We start from the raw sequence: 24248 nt of genomic DNA on the forward strand, positions 1-24248 counted from the left end.
TGGCATTTGTTCAGCAATGACTGAAGGTCACCCTAGAAAGATTGTTTTTGTCAGCCCAGCAGAAGGCCACGACTTCTGACTAAGAAGCAAGAGCCCTGCAATTACATCACACCGTCAAATCGATTCTGACAGAATTGAGGGTAGTAACTGATTCTGACATTAAGGATTTGTGACCTTTGAAAATTATGTAGAAACATACGCCAAACTGTTTCATAACTGCTAAGGTTACATGGAACAATTGGGTGTTTAAATCATCTGAGTATCAGCTCATCAAGCTGTGTATGTTATGAACTGACCAGTAAATTCAGAGTATTCTTAAGGCACTGAGAAGAGAGTCATGTCTTGAAAAGAGTCCACATTACAGAAGACAAGGTGCTGGAGGTCTTAAAATGCATAAAGGTAGATAAATCCTCATGACCAGTACATGGTGGAAGTTGGGAAAGAAACTTTGGGGGCATGAGCAGAGATATTTGCATCGTCTACAGCCACCGGTTAGGTGCCGGAAGACTGGAAGGTATGTGCCATTGTTGTGCCATTATTTTAAAAAGGCTACGAGGAAAAGCCAAGGGACTGCAGACTGATGAGCCCGATGTCAGTGGTGGCTATGTTTTTAAAGGAAATTCTGAGAGATAGGATCTACAAAATTTGGAAAGGGAAGAACTTACTAGGGATAGTCAGCATGCCTTTGTGCAGAGAAAATCATGTCTCACAAACTTGATTGAGTTTTTTGAAGATGTGACCAAGAAGATAGATGAAGGCATGTAGACGTTGTCTACATGGACTTTTGGCAAGACTTACAACCAAGGTTCCACATGGGAGACTGCTGAGTAAGGTTAGATCACATGAAATTTAGGGAGAGCTAGACAAAAGGATTACAAAACTGGCTTGAAGGTAGGAGACAAGGGGTGGTAGTTGAGGGCTGTTGTTCAGGCTGGAGGCCTGTGACCAGTGGTATGCTACAAGGATCGATGCTGGGTCCACTGATGTTCATCACTTATATAAGTTATTTGAATGAAAATATGGGAGGCATGATTCACAAATTTGTGGATGACACCAAACTTGGTGGTAAGTGGACAATGAAGAAGATTATCCAGGATCTTGATTGATTGGGCTAGTGGGTCGAGGGATGGGAGACAGGGTTTAATTTAAATAAATACGAGATGTTGCATTTTGGTCAGACAAACCAAGGCAGGACTTACAGTGAATGGAAGGACCCTGGGGAGTGTTGTCAAACAGAGAGACCTAGGAGTGCAGGCACATGGTTCCTTGTAAGTGGCATCACAGGTCAACGGGGTGGTGAAGGAGGCATTTTGCATGCCAGCTTTTGTAAGGCAGAACATTGAGTATAGGAGGTGGGACGTCATGTTAGGGCTATACAAGACAACAGTCCGGCCACATTTGGAGTACTGAGTACAGTTTGGTTTTCCTGCTAAAGGAAGAATGTTATGAAAGGAAGTATGCAAAAAATATTTACATGAATGTTACTGAGACTGGAGGGTTTGAGTTATAAGGAGAGGCTGAATAGGCTGGGACTTGTTTCCCCAGAGCATAGGAGGCTGAGGGATGACCTTACAGAGGTTTACAAAATCATGAGGGGTACAGATAAGGTGAATACCTAAGGTATTTTTCACAGGGTAGGAGAGTCCAAAACCAGAGGGCATAGGTGAGAGGAGGAAGATTTAAAAGGGACCCAAGGGGTGACTTTTTCACACAGAGGGTGGTGCACATAAGGAACAAGTTGCCAGAGGAGGTGGTACAGGCAAGTACAATTAAAACATTGAAAACACATTTGGACAGATACATGGATAGGAAAGATTTAGAGGGACATAGGTCAAATGCATACAAATGGGCGAAGTCTTTTCAGCAAACCTGATAGGCATGGACAAGTTGGGCCGAAGGTTCTGTGTCCTTACACTATGACTCAAGATTGTATGAGCTTCAATTCATTCTTGTTAAATGAAGCAGAATTTCCATTTGCAAGTTCTCTTGCTGGAACAGTACAGCAAAGGCCTATGATTGAGAGAAGCCATTTCTTCTGTTTCTGTTTGTCATGTGCTTCCAGTCCCAAGAGTCCACTGGATTGTATGGGGTGGAGATGTGTGTCTAACATTACCTCTCATGCAACTTTGCAACAAGTGCAGAATTTGTTTTATTACTCACTTATGGGTTGTGGTTACTACAGGTTGGGCCAGTATTTTTGGCATATCCCTTGTTGCTTTGATGAGGTAGTGGTGAGCTGCCTTTTTCAACCATGACAGTCTTTGTTCTGCAGGCAGATCCTCAATCCTACGAGGGAGGGAATTCCAGGATTTTGATCCAACAATACTGAAGGAACTGCAATATATTTCCAAGCCAGGATGATAAGAGCTTAGAGGGGAATTTCGAGATGGAAGTGATTGTGGATTTGGAAAGTGCTGTTCTACGGAACTAGCGTAAATTTCCGCAGCATATCAGTTTGTTGTTTGTGACTGAAAGCTTGTTAACAGTCATTCTTGTAACGTGAGACAAGGACAGCATGTATTGCCCATCCTAAGTTGGCTTGAATGAGGTGATGATAAGTTGTATTTTTGAATGCTTGTAGTTTATGTGGGATAAGTACACAAACTGTGCTATTAAGAACAAATTACCAGGATTCTCACCCAGTGACAGTGAAGGAACAACAATGCAGTTCCAAGTCAGGATGGGATGTGACTTGCAGGAACTGTGTTCCCTTGGATATGCTGCTTTTGTTCTTCTATGTGGTAGAGGTTGCAAGTTTGGAAGATGCTGACAAAGGAGCTTTGATGAATTCCTGCAGTACATTTTGTCAATGGGAAACAAATGCCATTCTGAAAGAAGCAAAAGTTTATGATGGAGGGACTACTGATCAAATGGGATGTTGTTGAGTGTCTTGGGTGTTTGCTGAGACTGCACTCAATGAAGCAAATGGAGCGGATTCCATCACACTCCTGACTTCTGCAAGTAAACAGTGGGAGAGACTTTGAGAAGTCAGGGGTGAATTCCTCACCTCAAAATTTGCAGTCATTGACCTGATATGTCATTGCATACTGGCTAGCCCAGTTAATTTGCTGAATATCAGATGACCATTTTGAGGATTGAGCAATGGGACTGTTGTTGTTGGTGGCAAGGTCATTGATGCAACAGCTAAAGATGGGCAGCAATGCCCTGGGATTTAGATGATTGGTGTCCAACAACCACAACAATGTCCCTTTCTAGTAAAATGTATTAGGTATGGCTCAAATCATTGGAGACTTCTTCCACTGATCTCCACTGTCTTAAATTATATTTGCAATCCTTGATGACTAATGATGACTTCAGGTCTTGCTTCTCACTGGATTTGAGTTTTGCTGTCCAAAGTAAAGAAGTTCAGTGAAGAAGCTAATTATATCAGTTTCTTTTGAGCTCTCCAAGCTGCAGAGATAAGAATACAAGAAACTGAAACAGCAGGAAACCATCCCTCAAGATACATTTACCATTCAATAGGATCTAGCTCAACTCTATTTGCCTAAATAACCCTCATTAAATTTGACCATTCTCTCAGCCTTGAAGATACTCACTAGCCAGAACCTCCATTGTCCTCTGGGAGAGAAGATTCAAAACACTTTGAGTTGAGGCATTTTTCCTCATCTCAGTTCAAAGATTATGGCCTCTGCCATTTATATTATTCTGCCAGAAGAAATAGCCTTCTGCTTTTCTTTGTTTCTTTCTCTTTCCTCTGCAAGGAATGAGCATGCGCTGAAGCTCTGCCAAAAAATGTGGCGAAGCAGAATCAACCCCATTCAAGAGGGATTTGGTTAAATACTTTGGCCATAAGATCATAAGACAGAGAAGCAGAAATTAGGCCACTCAGCCCATCGAGTCTGCTCTGCCATTCAATCACAGCTGATAAGTTTCTCAACCCCATTCTACCGTTTTCTCCCTGTAACCATTGATCCTCAAGAACCTATTCATCTCAGTTTTAAATATATTCAATGACCTGGCTTCCACAGCCTTCTGTGGCAATGAATTGCATAGATTCACCACTCGCTGGTTGAAGAGGTTTCTTCTTTTCTCTATATGTAAAAGGTCTTCCCTTTACTCTAAGGTGCTGCCCTCAGGTTCCAATCTCTCTCACCAATGGAAACATCTTCCCATCATCTACTCTGTCCAGGCCATTCAATATTCTGTATGTTTCAATTAGATCCCCCACCCCTCATCCTTCTAAATTCCATCGAGTAGGGACCAAGAGTCCTCAAACAATCCTCATATGTTAAGCTTTTCTTTCCTGGGGCCATTCTCGTGAACCTCCTCTGAACACGCTCCAGGGCCAGTATATCCTTCCTGAGATATGATGCCCGAAACTGCGCACCATACTCCACATGCGGTCTGACCAGAGCCTTATAGAACCTCAGAAATACATCCCTGCTTTTATATTCAAGTCCTCTCAAAGTAAATGCCATCATTACATTTGTCCTCCTAACTATTGACTCATCCTACAAGTTTACTTTGAGAGAATCCTGGACTAGAACCCCCAAGTCTCTTTGCACTTCAGACTTGTCATTTTTCTTTCCAGTCAGAAAATAGTTCGTGCCTCTATTCCTCCTACTAAACTGCATGACCTCACACTTTCCCAAGTTATACTCCATTTGCCACTTCTTTGCCCACTATCCTAACCTGTTCAAATCCTTCTGCAGTCTCCCCACCTCTCAATGCTACCTGTCGCTCAACCTATCTTTGAATCATCTGCAAACTTAGCCAGAATGCTAGATCTAGATCACTAATGCATAGAGTGAAAAGTTGTGGTCCCAACACTGATCCTTACGGAACACCACTTGTCACCGGCTGCCATCCGGAGAAGGACCCTTTTATCCCCATTCTCTGCTTTATCCCCATTCTCTGCTTTCTGCCGAACAGCCAAACTTCTACCCATGCTCGCACCTTGCCTCTCACACCCTTATCTTACTCAGTAGCCTTCTGTATGGCACCTTGTCAAAGGCATTCTTAAAATCCAGGTGGATAACGTCCATTGACTCTTGGTCTAACCTGCTCGTTACTTCCCTTGAAGGGGCAAAGTAGCAGAGCAAAAGACAGGAAGTAAATGAATTACTCCTTTTCGCTTGATGAGATGAAATACTGATTTCTACATTGTGTGGGGCTTCAATGAGATGAATAGGAAATGTCATTTGACATTAAAAAGAAGTTACTATGTCTGGAATACAGTAAGTATCTATAGATACATTTAAAAATTTAGCATACGCAGTTTTAAGTGTGAGCCTTGACGCACTGGGATTCGGTCCAATACCGCCCAAGTTAATTTCATATACGACCCTTACAACAAACAAAAAGCAAATTCTTTCAACTTAAGAATCTGGAATATTCTTTGACTTTGATTTTATGTGTGTCTGATTGATCTTTGAAATTGTCTAATCAATTTGTTCAGAATTATTATTACACACCTCTGGATCAAATGGGAGTTGAAACAAAGCTTCCTTGGCTCAGTGGTACAGACACAAGCAGTGCAACACAAGAGTTCTCTTGGTTGATCTTATCATGTCACCACTAGTTGATGCCTTTATGTTATGAATTAAGGACTACTTAAGGCATCAGGCTGCCATCTGTCACAATATGATGTGCCCAACAGATAAAGCTGTGTGAACAGCCGTTCAGCTGCAGCCGGGAGAAACTCTGATTCAAGACAATCAGTTCCTGATTAAGAGAGTGAACATTGAGCAAGAGTGGATGTTTGCTGAGATGTCCTTCTCTTGTATAAAACATAGCTTTCCCTTATCTCAATTACCTACAATCCAGAAGCCAAACATCCAAGAAATCACATCTTCGTCCTCCACGACCCTGGGTGTCCTTCTGGCAGCAGCCACAACCTCTTCCTTGCCACTGTCATGTCCAAATGCTGCCAGCCTCTGATCGGTTGGCGGCTTTTATACAGCAGGACATCTGCCCCAGCATTTTAATTTCAGGTGAAGAACTTGGTGGCCTCAATAATGCCTGATTGACATAGACATTTGTGGACTTCCCCTCAAAGAGTCAGTGTGGGTCTGCATCAGCTCTCTGGCCAGCTGACAAAATCCCCACCTCCTCAAAATGAAATCACCAGTATTTCTGAGTTTGGAAGGTATAAACGTGTGGGGTTTTCTGCGCCATTTCCGGTGAATCCTTGCCCAATCACACAACCTGCAAAGTTTGCATAATGTGTGAAATCAGACACTAAACATACACACTGTTGTCTTCAACTCTCAAATTTCCAATCTGGATACTAGCTACCATCAATATGTCTTCTTTATGATCTTATCCCACCATCCTGATCAGTGAAATTAAAATAGCTCCCAGCCAACATCAAAGAAGACTCCTAAATTAACGAGCCTTACTTCTGACTCCTTTCAATGGTGATGTCCTGCACTTCAGTCTTCTCAATTAAAAACTAAAATCACAAGTTTGATGCTATGATACACAGTGCACAATAAAATTCAACCTTGCAGCAATTAATATGATTAATTTCTCTTTGTTTCTACAGCACTGAATGAGCCCACAATAGATTACGGTTTCCAGAGACTGCAGAAGGTCATTCCTCGGCACCCCGGTGATCCAGAAAGACTAGCAAAGGTTTGTAGAGGTTGTGTTGACAATACACGGCAGATTACATTAATGTCTACAAACAATGTGTATAATCCATTTGTGCTGCATTCAATTCTGAACTGAAAATTGTAGACATACACAGATATAATAAATCTCACAAGCTGAAAGTATAACATGGCACCTCTCTATTCCTTTCTCTTGAAAGCCACAAGATCTAATGTCTTCAGGTATTCCTGATAGAAGAACTCAGATGGTGTGAGCACTGAACTGTGGAAACTTCTTTAACAATGAAGAGGGATCTCAAGCCCTGTTTTTCATATGTCCACAGTCACATACAATTTTGTCAGCAAATTTACTTGCTGCAATCCATAGCTGGCATTCCTACATATGCTGAGGGCAACTGGAAATAACCCCAAATGCTGTCTGTTTGAGATCAGCTAACTGGTGGTACCCCACAAGTGTAACAGTGATGTGCTCACATGAAGAATACATCACCATATAGGGTATCAACCACTAATAACTAAGGAACCGGAAGACTGAATGGTAATACTATGGTGAACCTCATGCTTGAGTAGAAAGCTGACACTGGCATAGCACCATCCCAGATCAATCGTGCAATGAGCAAATCATTAAGATGAAATCATTGCAAAAAAGCCAAAGTTGTCCTACCTGTTTTGTCACATCCAGCTGTGCCAATGCTATGTCAAAAGTGTGGTGCTGGAAAAGCACAACAGGTCAGACAGCGTCTGAGGAGCAGGAGAATCGATGTTTCGGGCATAAGCCCTTTCCAGCACCACACTCTTGACCCAGATCTCCAGCATCTGCAGTCCTCACTTTCGCCCTGTGCCAATACTGTGTGTGTCTTGAAGGGCATCACTGCTACTAGGTGGTACAAATAGGGAAGATTTGACACTGGGTGCTATTCTTGAAATGATATGTACAGTTTGCCATACTTCCTGAGGAAGTGAAAGTAAATCTCTGTTGGTGGTGCAGGCAAAACAGGCCAAGTGGCCTTTTCCTGTTACATAGTTAGAAATAAGGTTTCAAAGCTTTATTTCTGTGTTGACAATTTTGGTACTTGTTTTAGATATTTTTTAAGATTCAGACATTCCTTTTAGTTCACCTATGCCTTTCCATTTTCTTTTCATGAAAAATACAAGCATCTCAAATATTGTAAATCTTAAACATTAGTTTCATAATGAAATACAGTCTAGAAGAACAAGCATTGAACTAAAGAGCCTAGGTTCCAGAAAAGCTTAAACCAGACAAGAATGCCAATAGGGAATCCCATGAACTTTACTCTAATTCAATGTGAAGAATAAACCACCCACTTAGGAATGTTCTCAACTGGAGAAATGGTTTTTCAAAATCAATTTGACTTTAATTGGATGCTTTAAAAACTAACATTTATCTGTTTCAGCACTTTGGACAGTTCTGAATCAATTATCTTCAAATTTGTTGTGAGAACAACAGAAGAATGGAATGATTAGATTCTGCTTCCACTGCAAATGTTGACAAATGTTCTACATTTACTTTCCATTGAAAATAAATTTGAATTCTTCTAATGTGTCATCATTTAGTGCATTGCTGTATGAAATCTATCACATGATCTGGAACCATTTGTTGCTTTTATCACTCCAAAACCTGGGTGTGTCCAAAGTTACTTTCAACTAAATTTTGTAACGTATGCACGATTGAATTGTGGTGAATCACTGCATCCATTTAGCGATGTTTACTGCTAAAGTGCTACTGACATATAAAATTTGCAAAAATATCTAATACCAAATAGAGGATACCAAAAATATATTACACTGTGTTTGACAATTCATAGATAATGCAAATGTTGGCTAGAATAAAAATTTTTTTTCAACTATTTACTTCAAAAACTCATTTTATCTTCTCAAATTTCATGGAAGGAATTAGAATTACAAGGAATAGTCAGAAATGATCGAGCAAGACACTCAGTTGCCAAAAGAGGCAGCCAATCACCACCTTCACAAGACATACAAAATGGGCAATAAATGCTGGCTTTGCCATGGCAATATCAGCATCTGTTTTTGAGTAAAGCAGCAAAGAGAAGGATTTGAAAACTCAGCAGTTGGCATTTATAGCAGTGGCATTTATTTGATAGTCATTGCTCAGCTTCAAGGATCCCTAAGCATGAGCTCTGCTTCAAATCCATCTTTGGCATTTCTGAGCCAGTGCAGAAATCAGGAATCATCTACAAGTTATCAACGCTCATTCTGGGATAAATACAGAGAATGGTGGAGAAATTCACCAGGTCTTGCAATAGCTGTGTACAGAGAAACACAGTTAATATTTTGAGTTCAGTACGACATTTCTTGAGACAGTTCATTGAATCCTAAATAAGTGTCATACTGGACTTGAAACATTAACTCAGTTTTTCTCTCTCTCTCCACACCTGCTGCGTTTCTCCAGCATTCAAGATATTTGCTTCAGATTTCCAGCATTTACAGTATTTTCCTTCTGGGTCAATTTGTGATAAAGACCATAAGACATAGGAGTGGAAGTAAGGCCATTCAGCCCTTTGAGTCCACTCCACCATTTAATCATGGCTGATGGGCATTTCAACTCCACTTACCCGCATTCTCCCTGGAGCCCTTAATTCCTTGCAAGATCAAGAATTTATCAGTCTCTGCCTTGAAGACATTTTACGTCCCGGCCTCCACTGCGCTCTGTGGCTATGAATTCCACAGGCTCACCACTCTCTGGCATATGAAATGTCTCCTCATTTCGTTCTATATTGACCCTCTACTTCTAAGGCTTTGCCCATGGGTCCTAGTCTCCCCATCTAATGAAAACAACTTCCCAGTGTCCACCTTTCTGAGCCATGCATTATCTTGTACGCTTCTAGTAGATCTCCCCTCAACCTTCTAAACTCGAATGAACACAATCCTAGGATCCTCAGCCATTCATCATATGTTCGGCCTACCATTCCAGAGATCATCCGTGTGAATCTCTGCTGGACACAACCCAGTGCCAGAATGTCCTTCCTGAGGTGTGGGGCCCAAAATTGAACACAGTATTCTAAATGGGGCCTAACTAGAGCTTTATAAAGTCTCAGAAGTACATCGCTGCTTTTATATTCCAACCCTCTTGAGAAAGTTAGAAGCAGGCATTTGGCAGCATACAACTTGACTATTTCTGAAAAAAAAAGACACATTTTGTCGAAGATGTTTGCCTTGCATTCATCAGGACAATTCGCAAGAACACCAGCTTGGGAAAAGCCACATTTATACTGCATGAGGAGGCTGTTGATTGGTTGGCAAGTGGACTCTAACTGGTTGTGGTGTAGCCACATAGAATGAACCCATTCATGCTGATTGACAGTAAAGTGCCAAGCTTTGTTTACATTTCAAGTTAGGCAGGTTGACTTTGATTCCCTTCATAAATGAGCCAGCGAATGGCAGTCACCTTAATGCAGCCATCATTTAACATGGGGAGACCTGCACCATCAAACTAAATTTTTTTCCTTCACAATGGCCTACCACAATCTATTGGGTCACCTTTCCTCCTTTATTGTTGCTTCTTGGACATCAAATAGTTAATGAATGAAAGGGGTTACTAAACTTTGAACTTTTTCTTGTGGCATTAAATTTGCAGTCAGCAGCATTTCCATTGAACCTGGCAATAGCCAGCCTATTCCTGACTTTCAGCTCGCTATGCAGGAGCACAAAAAAAAGTGAATGAGATTAATTTGTGTTAATGAATCAGGTTCGCTTATTTGGGTTCAACCACATGCAGTACCCACAGTGATGCATCAGAACCTTGTTATCTGACCCATTATTCTGATGATGAGACCACAAAACTTGGGTTGTATTCAATGGGAAACCTAAGATAGATCATCTTTTTGTTTAGTAATTTTAAGGGAAGTGAGCAAAGTTGGCAACACCATGATAAGTCATAAAAAATGAGGAAGTTTGAGGAAGTAAATATGGATATAAAATTGGATTAATGGCAGGAGACAGAGAGTGGTGGTAGAAGGTTAATTTTTGGACTGGAGGCCTGGCACTAGTGATGATCCATAGGGATTGGTTCTGGGTCCTTTTTTTGTCATTGATATAAATGATTTGAATCAGAATATAGAACACATGGTTAGTAAGTTTGCGGATAACACCAAAATTGGTGGCATATTAGAGAGTGAAGAAGATTTTCTACAATTACAAAGGGATCTTGATCAAATGGGTCAATGAGCTGAAACATGGCAGATAGAGTTCAATCTGGATAAATGTGAGGTATTGCATTTTGGTCCAATAAACAAGGGTTGGGCTTATACAAATAATGGTCGGGCCTTGGGTACTGTTGTAGAACAGAGGGACCTAGGGGTTCAGGTACGGAATTCTTTGAGGTTTACATCAAATAAGGACAGGATGGTTAAAAAGGCATTTGTCATGCTTGCCTTCATTGCTCAATGCTTTTAATATAGGAGTTGGGAAGTCATGTTGAGGTCGTAAAGGACATTGGTGAAGAACATCCTCTGGAAAATTGTGTCCAGTTTTTGTCTCCTCGTTATAGGAAGGATATTATTAAGCTGGAGAGGGTTTTACCAGTATATTGCTGGGTATGGAAGGTTTGAGTTATAAAAAAAGGATGCATAGGCTGGGACTTGTTTCACTGGAACGTAGGAGATTGAGGGGCAACCTGATACAAGTTTATAAAATAATACAAGATATAGATAGAGTTAATGTTGGTTATCTTTTGCCAATGATGGGGGATTTCAAGACTGGGGGCACGTTTTTAAGGTGAGAAGAGAGATTTAAAAAAGACATGAGGGCAATTTTTTCACACAGAGAGTGGTTCATGTGTGGAATGAACTTCCTGAAAAAGTTGGACTTGTGAGTACAATTACAATGTTTAAAAGACACTTGGATAGGTACATGAATAGGAAAGGTTTGGAAGGATATGGGTGAGGAGCAGGCAAGTGGGACTAGTTTCGTTTGGGATTATATTTGGCATGGAATAATTGGATCAAAGGGTCTGCTTCCGTGTTGTATGACCCGATGAGAACTCATTCCCAACGCTTTTTAGATCAGTGACATTGGGCGATATATCCCTGTGATAATACGAGCCATAAAGGGAAAATGTCTGAATTTTTCACGAATGGAATGATGAGAATAGGGAATGCACGGCCCAAAGTGACTGCTGAAGTTGTCAACCACAACTTTCAACACAAAAATTCAGGAAGTACTCCATGTATCAGATTAAAGGATGAAGAACAATAAATGGGATAAAGTGAGTAGCTTTAGCACCAGCAGCAGCAACACTGGTATGCAAGCAAACTAGCCTTCTGTGTAGCAACATTTACGATTCTGTTTCACAAAGCCCGACTGGTTAGGCAAGCTCAATTGGCAGCCTTTTTGGTGCATTTCTTGTGTGCTATTTTTGTGCCATCAGGAAGGTAGCCCACAGATTATAAATTGCTATTCTTTGACTTCCTGCATCTGTCTTTCAAAGGTAAGACAGTTAACAAGCAATGGTATGTGTCAGCTTTTCCCTGCAATTTGCAGTTTGTGCAGGTGAGAATAAGGCTTGAACACAAGCAACTTATTTTCTAGCCTGCAGTGAATGAATTGGAAAATCTTCCTCTCTTCCTGTGCTGAATGCAGGCCAGGATCAAGAGAGCAACAGCAACTGGAGTGAAGGCCAGATGCTCTATCTAACATTTCAGAGATGTATTGGCACGGTGTAACAGGAGTCAATTTACCACGTGTCTTGTAGTTCTGAGACACTTTGTGGCTTAACTTAAGACCTGTGATCCTTTCATGAGTTTGTATAACAGAGTAATTGACTGTTTATTTCCCACAGGAGATGTTACTGAAAAGAGCAGCGGATCTTGTTGAGGCATTATACGGAGGACCACCAAATAATCAGGTACAGCAGAATGCTAGTGACAACTCCCTTCACACTAAAGAGCAGTCAATCAAATATAGTCAGTCCTTCTCTCTTTTATGTATATGTACATAATATTTGATCCAATGAAAATTAATTTTTAAAAAATATATAACTTAATAGGCTACTTTTGAGTCATAAGATGAAATATTATATACGATAAAATGAAAATTTGTCAACAAACCATTTGCTTTTCAAGAATCTGCATATTCCAGTTAATATTCCACCCAATCATGACAAGATCCTATCTGAGTAGCATTTTTTTGTTTTGTTGGTTTTATTGGCCTTCTGTCAGTAACATTGTTGCAGCAGCCAATCTGACATCAAGACTCCAAGAAGGCATCTGGTAACAACAACATTAACAACTTGATTTATTCTTTTCCTTTTACTGATCTTGATTTATCTTTCTTTTTTAGAAACAGCACTTCACAATTTTTTTTTTTCTAAACTGGATGATGCTACTGGAAATTGCTCTGAGTAAACACAAAAATTATAACTTTTGGTAAAAATTTCCTCAGGTTGTTTACATTGTGAAGGGGATATTTCCCTGTCAAAAACCATATTGATTTGCAGAAGAGGTTTCATTTCTTTATTATGGTTAATATTTATTTATTCATGGGATATAGCATTGCTGGCTAAACCAACATATGTTACCCATCTTTAGTTGCCCAGAGGGCATTTAAGAGTCAACCACATTGTTGTGGGTCTGCAGCCAGATGTAAGCAAGAACAGTTAAAGGTTGCAGATTTCCTTCCTTGAAGGACATCAGAGATGAGATGTGAATTTAAGACATTCATTTGTGGTTACATAGTTGCCTTTTTCAGATTTCAGAAGATTTTTAACTAAATTCAAATTTCACCATCTACCGTGGAGAGGTTTAAACACATGACACCCAAACATTTGACTGGGTTTCTGGATTCCAAGTCCAGAAAGAACCATTGACTAAACCATTGCCACACTTAATTATCGCTTAAGTTGCTTATCTGAGGGCAAATATGGAAATGAAAGGTGATCTCTCCAGTACTTCTGAAGAACACCATCCAATCTGTCACATTGAGGCACTTTAATTAACTGTAAAGGAAAACTCCACAAATTATACAAAAGAGGGGCACAGCCACCACCTCCGCTGTCTTCTCATCTCCACCAGAATTAAGCCAAAATCAGGAAAAGCCTATTCTGAACATTTCTGCATCTCTGCCAATTCAAGGCCACAAAACGGCCTCATTCCATGGCATTCAGATTAACCCAAGTGCAAACTGGGGTGTGGCATGTGGCATGCTCAACAACTCAACTTGTGTCACCAACTTGTCAGCTGGGGTGGGGTGGGGGTCTCTCAATTAAAGGCAATCAGTGCCTGATCCATGTACTGGGCATATGGCAAGGGCCTATTCCTGTCCTTGCTTCTGAATCCCTCATATCATTCACCTCACTTTATATTCCCTATGATGCCCCATCCATAAAACCCTCCTCATCACAAATCACAGACCTTACTGCTTGGTCCTGTGTCATCTCAGGATGGGAGGAGGACAAGATACAGAGTACCCATGGACTCTTCCATGATGCTCCCGATGGAAAGAGCCACCCGGCCTCTGATTGGTTGGCCATATTCATTGCGCAGACCTCTGTCCCTGGGATCTTAATTCCAGACAAAAACATGCCATTAGTCTTGCTAATACAGAAACGATTTAGATTAGATTACTTACAGTGTGGAAACAGGCCCTTCGGCCCAACAAGTCCACACCGCCCCGCCGAAGCGCAACCCACCCATACCCCTACATCTACCCCTTACCTAACACTACGGGCAATTTAGCATGGCCAATTCACCTAACCTGCACATCTTTGGACTGTGGGAGGAAACCGGAGCACCCGGAGGAAACCCACGCAGACACGGGGAGAATGTGCAAATTCCACACAGTCAGTCGCCTTAGGCGGGAATTGAACCCGGGTCTCTGGCGCTGTGAGGCAGCAGTGCGAACCACTGTGCCGCCCACTTTTTTTTTAATAATTCCCCACCCCCCACTGTCACAGAAACGAATAATACCTGACAGACATTAGTTTTAGTAGGCTTTCCATGGAGGAAGCTTTGCAAGTCTCTCGCTGCTCAACCAGCTGGCTGAGGAGCCCTTGCTACCTCGACAAGACTTCATCCTGTGTCTTTAATAAATCTCTAGATTTAAACAAGTCAATTTGTAATCCTATAAATTATCGGATTTGAATCGCTTATACTGTGCATTTCCTCAATAATCCATCAGCAATTCTACAGAGAAACTTGAAACTGACAAAAGGAATTTCACTACAAACCACAAACAGTGCAAACGTGTTTGAAAATAGATTACTGATTCATTGCCAAACTGTTTTATTGGAGGAGTGAAGGACCGGTACAGGAATAATTAAACCTACTGAGCTATAGTTCAGTTCAAAGTGTTCTCTGTTGAAAGTGGAATGCAGATTTGTTGTTCATTTATTGTAGTTACATCTGTTGTCAGCAGCAAACTTATTTGTCTGTCTCACTGGCCTTTCCTTCCTGCATGTTGCCAGCAGAGCTGCCAAAGATGGTCTATGGGGTGATTTCAGTGCTGTTCCTAGCTAAATATCTCATCCTTGGAGCTACTCTTCATACTGCAATCTAATTCAATTGCAATTTCCTAAAGTTCTTATATTTCAACAGTTGGGAAAATGAAATGGTGAAAACAAGTTAAAGATTTTAAAGCTCCAGGAAAGAAAAACATTAGAAGAAGTAAAAGTAAAATTTAAAAGTTGGAAGGAAGAAAGAAAGAAGATAGATGCAGGCAATTTCTGTTAACCTTTTCAATTTAAGAATGTGTTTGGATTGTTTATTTCAGTAGCTTTTGTCTATATTCTCGTAATAGATTCATTTCTGATGTTGGAACTGATACAGGATTTTAATATTCATCTGCATTTCGTGTTTTAATATCATGCTACATTTCAATTGTGTGTGCACTGAAAACTTAAAATGGGTCAGCGAGGGAAGATTGGAGTTTCCTGGTTGGAAAGTGACAGAAATGTTATCAATATCTGTATTACATTTATAAATGCCATATGTTCTTAAAGTACAAATTGGGTGGGAAAGAAACACTGTTCTTGTCTCCATTGTTGGATCTAAATGGGGATCTTCAAGGAAGTTCAAGAAGATCATCTAAATCTAGACGACTAATGCATGACAATGTTGGAATTGTTGCCTACAAGATCTGAGTTATACATCTTCACAGCCTGACTGGTTCGACTTGCGAACAAATTTCAAAATGTGACTCTCATTTTACATCAGCAACACAAGAACTGGAAGAGAAACAAAATCCTGACTTTTCTAAAGTGATCAATTGTGCCTAATTGGTCCTGAGCCATTCTGACCAAGGAGGCCCCAGGTTCAATCACAAAATGTACTAAGTTCATTTGCATGGCTGGCAGGGTTGGGTTTCAGGGTTAGAATGAGGACTACAATTAGTTTTAATGCATTTGGAGAAGTGAAGAGAAAGGAAGCCTGGATTTAAAGTTCAGGAGCCAGTGTTCTGTTGAAAGCACAAAATGGCTCAAACACAATTATTTGCATTTCTGGAGAAGGAGGCAAAGAGGACGTGATCAGAAGGTAAGCCTCAAAAATGTCATAAGTTGGCAATAACATTAGTTAACAGTTGAGGTGAGGAGCTAAGGTTCACAATCTCAGCACAATGGCAAGAAATGAGGTAATGTCATGCTTTGGACTTTAAGAGCCTCATGACTGTTGGACAAAAGGATACCGAGGATGTAACAAAAAAAGTCTGTAATTTTTATGTCAGGAAGCAAAGAATTAAAGTCTGATACAATGTCATGATTCAGGCTTAAAAGCCTTTTCCATTTCTTAAGATTTCTTCTGTTCCATAGGAAATAATTCTCAAGCGAGCAGCCGATATTGCAGAAGCTCTGTACAGTGTGCCTCGGACCCCCAGCCAGCTTCCGACACTTTCTAATACTCCCAGCCACAGCAGCATGATGCGAATGAACTCCTATGGTAGTCAACTGGGAGTCAGCATCTCAGAGTCCACACAGGGCAACAGCCAAGGTAAGCTGCAAACATTCAGGTACAGGGCAAGCATTCACAACTTATTTTCATTCTACTCTGCTCAGGAACAAAAACTGAGTATTGTCTCTAACTGATATGAGCTTTGGCTTTATCAAAGTGATGGTGTTGCAGATGCTGTATTTTGTACTTTAAGCCAATTTTGCAACCTGTACATTGAGATACTGATCTGGATTATCTCAGGTTGTTGATAGTGCATGTAAGACCATAAGAAATAGGAGTGGAAGTAAGGCCATTCGGCCCATCGCATCCACTCTGCCATTCAATCATGGCTGATGGGCATTTCAATGCCACTTACCCACACTATCCCTGAGGCTGTCTGCACCTTCTCACGAAGTGAGGTTCTTCAACTCCATGTATCCTGTAACCTTAATTTCGTTACAACTGTGCTGACTAGGTAATGAAACACACTTCTCCAGTATGCATGTTCATTCTCAACTGTTGTCTTATCTCTGTCTGAGATCAGAATCATGTGATAAGTTACATCATCATAATTTACATGAATCTCAATATGCAGAAGTGCTTAACACTGATAGTCTCTCATGGAGTCATCGTCAACATGTTTCATGGTAATCTTTCAGAATAATTGAATAATTTGTTCCCACTGGATCCTTTTTTCTTTTTGTTACCTTTGTTGTGATTGATAAAGTGGGCATTTCAGGTCTGCGGAGGTGGGAATATGCAAATATAATTTTCTCCCTGCATGCCCTTACAATCTCAAATTAAGAATCCTCAAGAATCTACAGCCGGGGAACACTTGGGCTGAAGCCATCCTGCAGTGGGATAATGTCTCAAGCAAGAGAGTGAGATGGTTGCATTTAATCTCACAAAACAGTCTCAAGCACAGGTAGATAAGCTCTTCATCTTTCCATCTATTTCAGCGTGAAAAGCTTCATGAGTCACTCAGAAAGCATCCTTTAGGTTCCAAGTAATTTGCAAAGTTCAAGATATTCATATTGTTGGCATTCTCATGTGGGATTCACGCATGAATGAAACAAAACAACAAGTTAAAAAGTAGCGGAAAATAAAGTTATCTTGTTTTGGTTATTTTGAAAGCACCATAACATTATATGCTGACGGACTGGTTCTTATTGCTGCAAAGTCTAAATCTAGCAAGTCTCAAGGCATGGGCTATTTAGGACTGAGTGAAGGAGAACTTTCTTCACCTGTAAGGTTGTGATTCTTTGTAATTCTACCTCCCAGCAAAGCTCGAATACTGATAATTTTCAAGACTGAGTTTGATATGTTATTTTAAGATTATCAAAGGGTTTTGGGGTCTGGACAGGAAATCGGAGCAGAGGGAGAAGTTCAACCTTCATCTGCATGGATAAAGGTAACATCACAAAACTAGTGATCAGGAGATTTAGAACAGAATCCTTGATGAAGTGGACCATAGAGGTTCAAATCCCATTATTTCAGTTGATGGAACTTGAATTAATTTAATAAATATGGAATCAAAACTCGACCCAGTCATGATGATCATGAAACTTTCATCTATTGCATTTAAAATAACCATCAGGTTCACACGTCTTTTCAAGAAGGAAATATGCCATCTTTTCCTGGTGTGGTCTTCATATGACTTCAGATCCGCAGCAATGTAGTTGACTCGTAATTGTTTCTGAAATGGCCTAACAAGTCTGTCAGTTTAAGGTGTAGTTTGAGATGGGCAATAAATAATGGGTTGGCCAATGAGATCCATCTTCATGAAAGAAATAGTTCTGATAGTGTTTGATCATGGCTTAAGGGTATAATATGGTCCAGTTCTCTGCTCCTCTTTTGTTTTACCAAATAAAAACATAATCTTTGCTCGTGTTTTTACTGTGGAATCTTTCAATGACTTTATGTCACAAATATTCTTTAGTCAGGGTCAGTCTGACGAACAATAAAGAAATTGTAAAAGCTATCATTACTGTCACTACTGAAGACTTCATTGGAAAGTTCCCCACCTACTGTTTTCTCAAATCATCATGTAATATTATTTCATTGCATATGTTGGGACTGGGTGCAAGATGTTGTTCGTCATTGAACAATGGCAGTGTTGTATAAGAAATGAGTTTAACACACACATGCCAATAGATTCTTCTCTAGTTGCCTGTTAACTGTGCAAGCACTTAGGAAAAAGGTATTGGCCTTCACTCACTCCTTTGTAACTTAGTTTTTGTTTGAGTTAACATGGCAGAAAAGCTGGAAAAAGGATCTGCAAACCTGTCACTTGATCTATTTGCTGACTCAAAGACTAGTTGCATTGCATTCTGTTGGTACCAAGCAATGGCAGATCAAATAGAGATGAGGAGAGAGTTACTGCTGGTGCTGATGGCTTCACATCAGTTCAGTCTTGTTATTTAGCCAAGTCCCTGTGGTTAAATATGTGCTGGGTACATTCCAGATTTGACAGGCCCTTCAAGCAGATGTAAATGTAAAATGCCTGGCTGTTCCTAAACATTCTAACCTGGAGTGACTGGAAATGGCATAAATGGCTCCCATCAAGTTTTTCTCTCTCCTACACACTGCAATTTACTTCATAAATCATTCAGTATTATTTCAACCTTCAGCATGTCAAAGGAAATTTATTCTAACATTAAAATCTCAACAATTTAACGCATAGTTTATGTTCCAATCTAACTGACTTCCTTATATTGGCCTGCTCAGTCCCTGCCATGATCAAGAACATGGTTTTGGAATTAGGACTGCAAAGCAACTTCATGACAAAGCACTTCAAATAATTAGTATGCTCATATGGAAAATAGTGGCCCTGTGTCCATATTACCAAGTTAAAACTGGAGTGCAGATACACATAATCATGATCCAAACTTCAAAGAGTCACTCTGGATCCAATGTGGGGCTGGAAATACTTCGGTAAATCAAAAATTGCTACATCATATTGAGTGAATGGAACCCTCTTGGAAGTCCAGGAAAATTATGGTTTGATCAAGTTTCCCAGAGGCTATGGTGAATAGCTGAGCCTCAGAAAGAAAGCTGACATGTTGGTTTGTATCACGGAGGCACAAGCACAGGGAAGCTCTAGGAAGCATTAGCATTTCTAGAGTACATAAGGGAAGATCCTAAAATCCTTTCAATGATATCTGCTGAATTTTGGATCGGGAAAATAATCATAATCAGCTTAAGATCACTTGAAAAATTTAAATATGAGGAAAAGAAAAATACTTATTGGAATCTAGCTTGTCTACAATTGAAGCTGGGGAAAGAGAAGAGGAAACCAATTTTTTCACAGGAATAAGAATTGTCCATTTAGCCCCTCCAATCTGTTCCATCATTTCCTGGGATCATGGCTGATCTGTGACTGAACTCCAGACACCCCATATCCCTTCATATCTTCAGAACAGATTTAAAATTAACAGCTGGTCTAGTATTAGATGGTAGATGCTGAAGAGGATTTTCTGACATTCCATGTGTGTACAGGTGTTTCCTGAATTCACTGCTGATAGGTTTGTGCCTCCAAGTGCAATATTCTCCCTACAAAAATAGTTTTGCACTTCCTTTGTTTGTTTGTGATACTGTCACTCTGTGATCGCCACTGTGAAAGGGATGCATGCTCAAGTAAAAGAATGGAAAGCAGGATGAAAACCTCATTAATTTGGAATAAAAGAAGATTCACTTTTCTCCTAATGATTCCATTAATCACTTGTGGTTAGATCCTATTCATTCTCAATTCACTTGGCATTTCATAATGGCATGTCTGTAGTCACAGTTCTTTAAATTTTCCTCAGTTTGTCTCAACACAGAACCAATTATCAAATCTGTACCATGCAATTTTCAGATTATTCCAATCTCCCTGTTGTCTTTCCTCCTATCCCGAAGGCACTGTCTCATGATCAGTTCCACAAAACAAGCACTACCTTCTTCCTATACTTTAGGGTAAAAGCAGTGAGCACAGCAGATTATTTATTTTTGGATGACATTAGAACCAATCCTGACATACACCCAACAGAGTTCATACAGCAGTGATCAGGAGCCATGTCCTAGTAGGAATGACCCGTCCATCACCCTCAGGTACAGAAAAGTTTAGCGCAGTGTCCCAATAAAACAGAATGGGGAATTCAGATAACCTAGGGCTTTTTTCAAAGTATGGTCACAAATACTTAGTTAAGGACACGAAACAATTCAGTCACTAAAGCCAATCTCCTCTGAAGTACGGCATCAATTGACAAGCATGCAGCAGAAGAACTACGCAGTCTGTTAACACTCTGAATAGATATAATGCTCTTATGCATGAGAGGATCTATACAATTATGTACATGTATCTTGTTTGCAAGACCAGACGGTTAATTTTGGCAGTGATTTAAAAACTACTTCGGGATCAGTGCGTAGCCCCTTACCTCACCTTTTCCCTGTTTCTATGGACAGGATATATCCACAACAGCAGCAGCATCTCTCCACGTGGGTATGCACCCACCCACTCACCACAACAATCAAACTACAACACAGTGGGCGGCAACATCAATGGATATAGCAATGTGCCAATGTCAAACCTTGGAGTACCCAGTTCTCCTGGATTCCTAAACAGCTCTCCTGTCAGCTCACCCTATGGCAGTAAGTGTCATTTTTCTTGTTCACTATAACCACTGCATTGGACTTGCTCTGAAAAACATGAATATCTATGCTCTCAGTAATTTTTCCATTTCACTTTTGTCTGTTTATCTTGCTGGGACACCATTTTTTGAAGTTGGGTTCAACTGCTTTGCCAATAAATGTGATATATAATGGACCTTTGGTGTCCTGTATTCTCTTTGAATAGGGTTGCTAACCATCTACTCATTATAAAAGATTGCCCAGGTTTGAAGTGGTTTGAGTTAGTTTTCAAAACTAAAGAAGTGCTGAGGCCGCTACAATCAGAATCAGTGACAGTAAGTACAGGGTAGGAAGGAACTGCAATTATTCTGTTTCCTAATCATTGTCCAGTAATCTTTGGTTATAGATGACACCAGGGAAGCAATAAATCAAGCCAATATATGAAGATTCTAAAAGATTTATTAGGTGTTCAGTGTGATATAAACCCACAAGTAACTTCCTAGTGCACAGTACTGGAGAACTGCAGTCTTTCATTACACAGCAACCAAATCTGAACCAGTATCTGAGGAAGGAAGAAAGTGAAGTGCTCCTTAAAAAGGTAATGGAATCAGAACTACAGAGAGGCTTTTACCAATTCCACCAATAATTTTTAGGATTTTACTCAAGGAGAAATGTCATGACTTAGTTTGTGTAAAGTGGATAACACTAAGTCCCTTTCACTTCTTATTTTGAAGGGGTTGCTCATTTGTTTTTGCCTGTTTAACATCATCGTATGAAGTTAGATCCAGCTAAGAAGACAAACAAAGTAAATGATTAGCTATTCCTCAACAGCCATGGTGTAAGTTTATATTTGTTCGGCAGATTTTTCAGCACGACTTTCAATTGAGAAACTTTGATAAAGGGTATTGGGAAAATAGAAGACCAGATCAGAAGTCAAGAAATAGTGACATTAAGCTTGAGGCTTAAAGTTCTGGCAGATAAAAGAAAGATAAAGCAGAGGAAAGAAGGGGGAGGTACTGTGTTTCACAGTCACCTGGTCTTTGGAAAGTTCAAGAAGTCAATATGATGTTATTTCAAAGAAATGGTAGGATGCAACATGGATGAAATCTTCATAGAATAGCAAACTTTGCAAACTGTAAATTTTTTTTTAGTATGCACACAAAGTGGACATTTGGTCGGGTCTCTGAACTATCAACTCTCCACCAAATACTTTGGTCACATATGGCTCCATTGGACACTGACTGGGGGAATTGTACTGCCACAATTGTTGCAGTATTCAGCAAGTTCACAATCTTCCTAAATTTTCACCTTTCTGTTGAAGACCTGGACAAGCAGGAATGCAGCTCCACAGGAGCAAGCTGCACTCCAGTCCCTTTTTTTGCAAGCTTAGACTGTGAAATTGGTACGGTATTCATCATGATAGGCACTTACACTGAGCTCAACGATCTCCGCAAACAACGTCTAAAATTTGATTTAAGTTGTTTTATGCATTTATAATTTCTATTTCAGTGAGTCAGTGATGTTTCCTTGAATTATGGTGAATTTTTAATCCTTCAGGTTAAAATTTTTACTAGGAGAGAGACAGAAAAATAGATGATAAAAAACTTTTGACAACAGTTTAACATTTGATTTTTGGTGGATGTAAGGTTTTTGTTTTTGGCTTTTTTAGGTGAGGCATTTAAGATTAATATTCCAGGAATAGGGTCTGATGCAAGTGCTCCTGACTCTTGAAAATAATTGTTACTGCAACACTATAGTGCCTGAAATAACTCCAGAGGCCAGTTTCCCATCATCAAGTCACCCTTTAGTTATACTTGAAGAGTCCTTGACACTGATCCAGCTTCCCTGAAGCAGCACCTAGACTGAACAGAACCGCTGAAACTCCTGTTTATATCTGTCCTCCTGGGCTCCTGGATTGGATCAGATCAACAACTCCAGTCAGGAAACTCAGATTGCTGGCCCGGATCCTGAAGAAAATGTTAACTATTTAGCCAAGGCTAGGCTTTGTTTTAGGGTTTTGCTGTGGGCTGACCCAGAGACCCTTTGTTCAAGATATGTCCTGAGTGATGCAATGTAATTGCTGAACTGGCGAGGGTGTCCACTTGCATCGGAATACCCTGCAATTCATATGCTCCACTTGCCACCTTTTTCAATCATAAAGCAGTTGTGGTGCCTGTTTGAAGTCTGGCTGGGCTTCAGCTAGTAAGTGTTTTTGCATGATTGCATCATTAACTCCACATATCAAACTGTGTCTCAAAAGGTTAAACTAAAGTCACATGCCTCTGCCAGTCATCTTAACCGAATCAAAAATCCTGATTTTCGATGACATTGGTTCTCAAATTGCCGAATAAAACTGATAATGTCTTAGAATTAGAGGAGGCTTGGGTTTGTAATATCTCTTAACTAAATCCATCAATTCTTGAAAGGTTTTTATATCTGGTGCCTCAGGAAAAGATTGGCTCCGAAAAACTGAGAAAGCTGTGGGTGCACAAGCTGTCAGGAGAATTATTCATTGCTTTTCATCTGCCTCAATATCATTTGCCCAGAAAAAATAACACATTCTTTCTATATACTGGGCCCGGACTTCAACAGTAGGATTGAACAAGCTTCCCAAATAATGGCAATGCTTACACTCAACTTAAAGATAGTTTTGAGCAAATTTCTTTAGAACCATGCTTTTCTCTTATCACCACTGAATAACTCCACAAAAGCTGGTATCCCATCACCAAATCACCCTTTATTTACATGTGGAGAGTCCTTGACACCGATTAAGCGTCCTCAGAGTCAGCTCGTCAAAATCACCACGTACCTTGTATCAAAATCACTGAGTATTTGTAAGAAATAGGCTAAAATGATCAACATCATCAGAATGAAATTTCCCTCAGTCTGTCTGCTGAATAAGAACTCACAGTTGAATTTACTTTGCCCCAAATGACATGATTAACTCCCATTTTGAAATCAAGAATTGAAAGCTGAGATGAGAATTTTGCGATTGAATGATAAGATGCCTATTAGCATGGGTTACCATTCACGAATAAGCCTCGTATTCCTTCATCTCACCTCATTAATATGCAGTCTCCCATTCTATCACCTACCAGATAGAAAGTAGGCACTGAGAATTCCTGGCAGAAAAGTGTGGTGACTCCACTTCACCACTTGTGCC

General features: G+C 40.2%; 1 protein-coding gene across 6 annotated transcripts in view; it reads left to right on the top strand.

Annotated features, from left to right (window-relative positions):
- Positions 1–24248, top strand: part of LOC140459661 (transcription factor COE2) — a 265010-nt gene that overhangs the window by 216628 nt on the left and 24134 nt on the right. For all 6 annotated transcript variants that reach the window (XM_072554002.1, XM_072554001.1, XM_072553998.1 and 3 more), the window contains 4 exons: positions 6509–6597; positions 12397–12462; positions 16360–16537; positions 20921–21106. In XM_072554002.1, the coding sequence (XP_072410103.1) occupies positions 6509–6597; positions 12397–12462; positions 16360–16537; positions 20921–21106 (519 nt within the window). The remainder of the gene's footprint in view (positions 1–6508; positions 6598–12396; positions 12463–16359; positions 16538–20920; positions 21107–24248) is intronic.

The sequence above is a fragment of the Chiloscyllium punctatum genome, chromosome 35, assembly GCF_047496795.1.
Source record: "Chiloscyllium punctatum isolate Juve2018m chromosome 35, sChiPun1.3, whole genome shotgun sequence".
NCBI classification, from domain to species: domain Eukaryota; kingdom Metazoa; phylum Chordata; class Chondrichthyes; order Orectolobiformes; family Hemiscylliidae; genus Chiloscyllium; species Chiloscyllium punctatum.